Here is an 8,929-nt window from a genome sequence, read left to right as displayed (position 1 = left end):
ATGCATCAGTCCTATCTTTATGATGACCCCTCCACATCCATCCTTTTTCACCGCAACTCATCCTTCCCTTTCTCTTTCTCATCTATTTCTCTTCTTTCATGGCGGCTCCCTTGATCTCCACTCATTCTTTCATTGTCTCTCTTTTCTCTTCCTCCTTCAAGCTATCTATAAACCATCCCTTCCAAGGCTGCCTCCTCTATCTTCATCCCTTTCAGTGGCAATTTTTTTTCCCCCTCCTTTCTTTCCATCCTTTTCGCCTCCTTGTCCTCCTCCTCTCTCTAATCTATTCTTCGCTGTAAAGATGGGCAATGGGCCTTGCCTAACACGGCATGGCCCAGGTCCATCAGGTTGAAGGTTTAATGGGTCGTGCCAAGCACGACCCATGTAGTAAATGGGCCGTGTCTGGCACGATCCATTTAAACAAAACCCCTAGCCTGGTATGGCCCTAGGCCTAAGGGTGGTAGGTCGTGCCTGTTGGCCCGTATACTTGATGAGAAAATTGTATCTTCAATCCATTAATATTTATAATATTAATGCATGTTAAATAAAAAAATAAAAAAAAATTAAAAAAAAATCAATAAACGATGAATTTCTTCAAAATTAAAAGCATGAAAAATAAATTTTTTCTTAGAATTATTAAAAGAGCAAATGATTGAGAAATATGATGAGAATTTTATTTTGCACGAGGACCACAACTAGGAGGTCAGTCTCGTTTGACTGAAATTTCTTTTTCTAGTAGGAGCACGTTTTTTTGGGATACAATTTTCTAAAATCTCATCCTGAAGAAAATCTTCTTCGTAATTGTATGGTTTTATTTGCTTAAAATTCTACGTTGATGCATCCTCTCGTCGAATTTTAATTTTATTAAAATTGACTTCATTTTCTGAATATGACATGAATTTAGAAATATTACTATCATTAGAAATTGCCATGACTAATATAAAAATATATCTAAAATTAAAAAGAAAAGTAGCAGATTGTTGAGAACTTTAGCAATTGAATAGAAAAAATAATAGAAGAGAGAATTGGAGTGGATATGGTAGAAAATGGTGAATTGATGTGGTGAGAATGGAAGAGGAGGGACTATGTATAGGGATTAGGGACTACTTAAACGGTCAGATTGGCAAGTGGGTCGGGCCATGCCTGGCCTACGGGTCGTGCCAGCCCAGGTCCTTATGGGCCATGCCTAGTCTGTGGATTGTGCTAGCCTAGGTCCTTATTGGCCGTGTCGAGCTTGGACCGTGGGCAGTAAAACTCTCAACTTAGCTTGGCTCCTTTATATGTGCCGTGCTTGGCATAGCCGTTACTGTAGCAATAGGTCATGCTAGGCACGGCCCAATTCGTGCTTGGTTAGGGCCGTTGTAATGGATGGTTCAACCTGGTGTCCATGTCTATTCGTTAGTGGCCTCTTTCTTCTCCTCTCTTTCCTTATCATCCAGTTCTCTTTTTCATCATCTTTCTTCTCTAAATCTATCCATGAGTGAGGAGTATTTCTATTGATTGAAAGAGAAAGTTAATACTATTATTGATAGGTGAATGATTGGACCATATTGAAACATATCTAGAAGGATTAGTTTGATATTTTTTAAAGTACAGAGGTGCAAGTGAAATTGAATTAAAATTAAAAAAATGCTCTTATATTTTTTTAAATATTTATCAATATCAAAATCCAAAATATGTATCGACAATTTCTTAATAGATGAAGTTCAGGGACACTCCATTTCCTCAAGGAGTACGCTAGGCTCAAATGCCTTTAAGTATTCAGTCTAAAGTGTTAATTTGGCAACATAGGTTATCACATTGCCTATTATGTGGCTGACTCAAATGATGAATTACTCTAGAAATATGTAACCATGTCACATGGCCAACTCAAGTAATGGATTCAGGGTGTGATTTGCCAATCTTAGATACATTGAAAGTGGAGCATTTAAAAGTGGAGCATACAGCCGTCTTGTGGGCTAACTCATGCAAGTCCTAAAATATTAGTTGTCTGGGTAATGTGATTCTTTTATTTTTTTGATGAGACCTAGAATATGAGTTGATATCGATAATCTAAAGTTGTTTGATGAAATCAGATGAGCAGCCTTTCCAAAAATATCGTATTTTGATCGACTGTGGGAATCTGATAAAAGACTATCCTAGGTTCTGTCTTTTTTCTTTGTAATTAGTGGAATTTTAGCTATGTACCAGAGTTATGCATATATTAATGTTGACCTCATCAGAGGAAAAAAAGAAAAAGACAAAGAACTCCAAGTAGATCAAGCCAATCAAGTAGGCATATTCCCCAAAGACTTGGAGTCAACATTGTAGATTTATATGTAGTGGGAGTTTCCAAATACCAACTTGCGATCACTAAGAGGAAACTTCGCGGCAAGAAGTGCTTGTGCTGGATCATTTCATGATGTCCGTAATTGAAATGTTTGGATTGGATGAACTGCTTCCATCATTCACATGAAAAGGATAAATACTTCAATGAAATTTCCTCCCAATACCTCCTCCAGTCTTCCGAGGAACATATTCTTTGGTAAACGCGAAGTCTAAGTCCGTGCTTATTTTATTTTGTTAATATCTCACTGATTCCTAACATTTTCTATTTTTGGTACGAAACCTAGTGACGCCCGTATCTAAATCGACAAAGACTAGGAGACTTAAAAATGGGAAGCAGATCGAGTCAGACATATTGGAGGTCGTTTGGGTGACAAAATCAAAATAGGAGATGCTTTATTATTTGTTTTTGCTGACATGGCCTCTTCCTATTGATCAGATTTGGTTTGTGGATTTGCGCCGTACGCACACTGAAAGCTTTAGGTGGTTGGGAAGACTCTGTTCCAACTTAGGCCATGGATTCCTGGTCAACAACTAATGCATTGGCAAACAAGGTGACGCAGGGCTGGTGTTGTCATGCAAATGATGTCACCAAAATTATACTATGACATCAAATAAAATTTCGCAATCTTGTCCCAGCTAGTTTGGATTAATCATCTTATATCTAATCATGTCCTTGTGGGTATATCACATTATTTATGGACCTCTTTTATAGAAAAAAAGATGCCCAAAGGAATTATTTTCTCTTAATTTTTTTTGCATATAGAATTTTTTTACGTGAATTCGGATTCCTTGTTGGCAATATGCTCATCAAAGTTTCCTACAATTTGCAAGTAAAATGCTTGTGTGTGCAAACTCATGACTTGTGAGTAATGCTCACCAAAGTTATCGTAAGCTGTCTCTTACCTGCCCACCATCCTTCTTGTATATAATTTTTTTTTAATAAAGCTTGACGGAAGTTCCTCACTTTCTCTATTTTCCATAAAAAAAGGACTCATAATTTGCATGTGTTGTTCACATTGGCGGATGCATGTGAGTACGTAGGGTCAGTTGACTCTATAAAAAAAATAAAAAAATATTAGATATATGTATATATTAATAAAAAAAGTTAAAATTAACCTACTAGTTTTATTAATTGGCCATATATCTTATATAAAATTTTTAAAAAATAAAAGATAAAAAAAGATCATATCAAAAAAAGTAATTATAAGCTACATTCTTTCTCTTTAGGGCTCGTTCTTTCGTAGATAAATATCATGAGAAAGTTGATCAATTTTTTCATTAATTAACTTATCCAAGTTCTCATGCTTTTTAAGATAGGTAAGCTACGATAGCATTTATCCATGAAATGAGGATAGAAAATTTTATCCGTCTAGGAGGTGGTTGAATTATTTTTCTATCAGCTAGTAAAGTAGGAATTTAGTTTTATTTCTAAAATACCATTCTCATTATCAATGCTCTATCATTCAATGCCCAATAACTCAGTCATCTACCTTCTACAAATCTAAAAAGTACAAATAATATTATGAAAAATATGGATAAATTTTAACAGTTTATCCAAGAAAATAGTAATACAAAAGAACATGGATAATAAATTTTGAAGTCACTTTTTCATATATAAAAGAATATGAGTAAATTATTTTTCTATCTAAATATTGTCTGAAAAATATTTATCTAAAAAAATATAGATTTTCAGATAAATTTTTTTCCTATAAAGAAATGGATCATTGATGACTCACATGTCCTACCTCTCTCTTCTTCTCTTCATCTCTCACACCACTTTGACCCTCACCCTCTCTCTCTCCTTCTTTTTTTTTTATTAATTATTTTTTTATTTATCTTTTAATATCCCATCTCAACTTTATTTATCCAACTCTTATATTTAAACCCTAAATCAATTTATTTTTTTTATCTTACAAGAATCACATCAAAAGATGAAAAAATAATTATGATTTATATTCTCTCTCTCTTTAATGATTCACATATGCCATCTCTCTCTCCCTCTCTAATGCTATTTTGATCTTTTTTTTTTCTCTCTCATTTTTTTTTCTTTATTCATTACTGCACTATTTGCCTTTTAATATTTCATCAATCCAAATATAATAGAAAATCATATATTCTTCTTGTTTCTCTTCGCAACGTGAATTAGATATGTCTATTTTATTTTTTTTTAATATTTTTGATTTATTTTGCATTCTCCTTTTTTTTCACTCATATGAAATATATATGATTAGAATAATTTTTGATTAGCCATTATATTTTTAATATTTAATAATATCTAAGATTTATTATGATTTTTATAATATTTTATTATAAAAGATATTTAAGATATTATATATTATTTTTATAAATTTTATTATTTTAAAAAATAATATTTTATGATTATTATTATTATTTTTTTATAATTTCTTCATTTGTTTTATTATGTTGATTCTGCAAAATAAAATTTTTAGATCCATCGCTGTTTGTTCACAAAGTAAGGGCTTGCAAAAATTTAAATTTTTTTTTTTACACCCGGGCATAGAATTTTTCATGTAAACTCCACTTTGCTCTTTTTTTTTTTTTTTTTTTTTTTTTTTTTTTTTTTTTTTTTTTTGGTAAAGAACTTCAATTTGCTTAACTCTACGATCACGATAGCGTGCACAACTTTTCTTTTCTCTTTTTGGTAAAGAACTTCAATTTGCTTAACTCTACAATCACGATAGCGTGCACAACTTTTCATGCAAAACTGCTCCACTCAATTACAACTTTTCTTGATGGAGAGGGAGACAGGGCTACCCTCACGTATCTTAACAATACCAATACTTGGATCCCTCGAGCCAATGAAATGTTCCGGACTGATACTTCCAATATTCTATCATCCGATATTCACAGGCCCCTAGAATAGGAAGGCAAAAGTCAATCTAAATTAAACCAGAGCAGAGAATTCAACATCCCAACAAGCCACACATTTTCCCTGAGGCTTCTCATTATCCCTATCCTTACGTCATGGCTTATGACGTCAGCAGACCAGGGTTTGTTTTGGTACTCTGTTTTTTAGCTAACACTCTATTTATTAAGCCAACGTCCATAGGACACCACGCAAGAAAACCCTACGACCGGCACTTCTAAAACACTACAGCATACACCACCTAACTCCTCCATGGATTCCATTGCTTCCCTCCTCAATGCTTCACGCCCTGCCGCTGCCCTTCGCAAGAGATGGCGCATCGCCTGCGTCGTCATCCTCTCTTGCCGGGCAATGCGAGCTCTCCCTCGGAGGGCTCTCGTCGGAGTTCTCCGAAGCCCTTCCTTCACTGCAATCAATATGCAATCCTTCCATGATGAAGATGGAAGCAGCAGCGAGGAGACACCATTCTCTCATGTGGACATGGGACGCTTGATGAATCTAGTGAAGGAGAAGAGCCTCGACGATCTCCGACTTCTCGGAGGCGTCCGCGGTCTTGCTGCCGTGCTGGCTTCTGATGTAGACACTGGAATTCTGGGCAACCATGAAGATCTCCAACTCAGGCGTGAAACTTTTGGATCGAACACCTACATTCAGCCAATCCCAAAGGGGTTCCTTCTGTTCATTCTCGATGCGATCAACGATGCTTTTCTTCTCATTCTTGCTGGCTGTGCTGTGCTCTCTCTCGCCTTCGGTATCAAAATACATGGCATCAAGGATGGATGGTATGATGGCATGAGTATATTTCTTGCCATATTTTTGGTAGTCATTGTTTCAGCCTTCAGCAACTTCAACCAAGACCGTAGGTTCCGCAAGCTCTCGGCTGAATCATATGTCATCGAGGCTACTGTTATCAGAGGTGGCCGTCGTCAAGATGTATCCATCTTCGATGTTGTAGTCGGGGACGTCGTCTGCCTCAAGATCGGTGATCAAGTCCCGGCCGATGGGCTCTTCTTGGATGGCCATTCGTTGCGTGTTGACGAGTCGAGCATGACAGGGGAGAGCAACCACGTAGAAATCGATGGTGATAGAAACCCCTTCCTCACTGCTGGAGTCAAGGTGGTCGATGGTTACGCTCGCATTCTTATCACCTCCGTCGGCATGAATACTGCTTGGGGTGAAATGATGAGCTCGATCAGCCGCGACACCGATGAGCGAACGCCATTGCAAGAAAGACTCCAGAAGCTAACCTCAAGCATCGGGAAGATCGGTGTGACAATTGCCTGCATTGTCCTTGCAGTGCTCTCCATCCGTTACTTCACCGGGGGCACCAAGGATGATAACGGGCAGAAAGAATTCAACAGAAGAACAGCGACATTTGACGATGTGATGAATGATATGGTCAATAATATATCAGCTGCAGTTACCATCATAGTTGTGGCAATCCCAGAAGGTTTGCCTCTGGCGGTGACACTAACTCTAGCTTACTCCATGAAAAGGATGATGGAGGATCAAGCTATGGTCCGGAAGCTTTCGGCTTGTGAGACCATGGGTTCGACCACCACCATTTGCACAGACAAGACGGGCACCTTAACCTTAAATCAGATGAAGGTTGTCCAGTTTTGGGTTGGAGAACAACAAGTTGTAAGTGGTGTTGGGTTTGTGGCAAGAAGCATTCTCGAGTTGCTTCACCAAGGAGTGGCCTTCAACACGGCAGGGTCTGTCTATAAGCCGAACTTGGCATCAGAGCCAGAGTTTACTGGTAGCCCAACCGAGAAGGCCATTCTTTCTTGGGCAGTGATGGAGTTGGGATTAGAATTTGATGAATTGAAGCAGAGCTGCACCATCCTTCATGTTGAGGCTTTCAATTCGGAGAGGAAGCGCAGTGGAGTTGTTGTCCGGAAGGAAGATGAAGAGAAGACTACCATACAACATTGGAAAGGAGCAGCCGAGATGATTCTTGCCAGGTGTTCGAGTTATTATGAGAGTGATGGTACAGTCAAAGCAATTGATGCAGAGAAAAGATCAAAGCTAGAACAAATAATAGAAGGTATGGCAGCATGTAGTCTTAGATGCATTGCTTTTGCTTGCAAACAAGTGATAAGAGAAGATAACAAGATTTCTGAAGAAAATAATACCCATAGACTTGAAGAAAATGAATTAACATTATTAGGATTAATTGGTCTAAAGGATCCATGCCGTCCGAGGGTGAGATCGGCGGTCAAAGGTTGCAAATTAGCTGGTGTAGATGTTAAAATGATAACTGGTGACAATATCTTCACAGCAAAAGCCATTGCTTTTGAATGTGGAATACTTACACCTGACGATGCTAATATAGATGGAGCAGTAGTAGAAGGACAAGAATTTCGAAATTACTCGATGCAGGAAAGGTTAGAAAAGGTCGGTAGGATTCGTGTGATGGCGAGATCCTCACCTTTCGATAAACTCTTAATGGTGCAGTGCTTAAAACAAAAGGGTCATGTTGTTGCAGTCACTGGTGATGGCACCAATGATGCCCCTGCACTGAAGGAAGCTGATGTTGGATTAGCTATGGGGATCCAAGGGACTACTGTGGCAAAGGAGAGCTCAGACATTGTCATCTTGGATGATAACTTCCATTCAATTGTGACAGTTTTGAGATGGGGAAGGAGTGTTTATAATAACATTCAAAAGTTCATCCAATTCCAGCTAACGGTTAACGTCGTCGCGCTTGTGATCAATTGTATTGCGGCGATTTCCTCTGGCAAAGTTCCTCTAACAACCGTGCAGCTTCTGTGGGTGAACTTAATTATGGACACATTGGGAGCTCTGGCATTAGCCACCGAAAGACCAACACAGGAGTTGATGAAGAAACCTCCTATAGGTCGGATCGAGCCACTTATAACATGGGTTATGTGGAGGAATCTCATTGCCCAAGCTCTGTTTCAGATAATTGTTTTGTTGGTGCTGCAGCTGAAGGGAAGATCAATTTTTGGAGTCAATGAGAGGGTCAAGAACACACTGATCTTTAATACTTTTGTTCTTTGCCAAATATTTAATGAGTTTAATGCAAGAAAGCTGGAGAAGAAGAATGTGTTTGAAGGGATACACAAGAATTGGCTCTTCTTAGGGATAGTGGCATTTACTCTGATCCTTCAGGTGGTGATGGTGGAGGTTTTAAATAGATTTGCAAGCACAACAAGGTTAAATTGGGGCCAGTGGAACTTTTGCTGTGGAATTGCAATGCTCTCATGGCCGATTGGTTGGGTTGCCAAATGCATACCTGTTTCCAATTAGAAGTTTGTGGCCTTCTTGATCGTTAGGATTTCTCTCTCAAGGGTGTTATGGTGTTGTTTTGATTCTTAAGGTAGATGTATTCATGTCATCTCTGTTTTGATGTATGTATCAATGATTCATGAAACTTATATTATTCCGAACTTGATGGATTTGCTGAGAACTTGTCGTTTAGCTTGTGTGCAAGGAAGATGAAATAAAAGGGTATGTGCAAACTATATCAAAAAAAAAAAAAAAAAAAAAGGGTATGTGCAAACATAGCTAATAAATTTTCAGATGGTTCTTATTTGGAATAGATGAGTGAGTTGAAGAAAGACCAGCAAAAGAAATTCGATTGATCTCGTTTTTGGTGGATAATATTAAATTTGTTTTAACTATATGGATACTCCATGATTGAAAGCAAAAAAAAAAAAAAAAAAAGGTGATGGAAAAAAGAAATAAAAG

At 37.6% G+C, this 8,929-nt stretch overlaps 1 protein-coding gene across 1 annotated transcript; it reads left to right on the top strand.

Annotated features, from left to right (window-relative positions):
• Window positions 1–4,966: 4,966 nt before the first annotated feature.
• On the top strand, window positions 4,967–8,646 carry LOC105046582 (putative calcium-transporting ATPase 13, plasma membrane-type). The gene has a single exon (XM_010925214.4). It carries the CDS (start codon window positions 5,468–5,470, stop codon window positions 8,486–8,488), a length of 3,021 nt encoding a protein of 1,006 aa, XP_010923516.2. The 5' UTR covers window positions 4,967–5,467; the 3' UTR covers window positions 8,489–8,646.
• The last annotated feature ends 283 nt before the right edge of the window (window positions 8,647–8,929 follow it).

Source organism: Elaeis guineensis, chromosome 6 (genome assembly GCF_000442705.2).
Source record: "Elaeis guineensis isolate ETL-2024a chromosome 6, EG11, whole genome shotgun sequence".
Taxonomy (NCBI): domain Eukaryota; kingdom Viridiplantae; phylum Streptophyta; class Magnoliopsida; order Arecales; family Arecaceae; genus Elaeis; species Elaeis guineensis.
The sequence above is the reverse complement of the archived record's forward strand: the minus strand, read 5'-3'. Positions and strand labels throughout refer to the sequence as shown.

Excerpts from the sequence above, each read along its gene's own strand:
- LOC105046582 (XM_010925214.4), top strand. The coding sequence starts at position 5,468 with ATGGATTCCATTGCTTCCCTCCTCAATGCTTCACGCCCTGCCGCTGCC.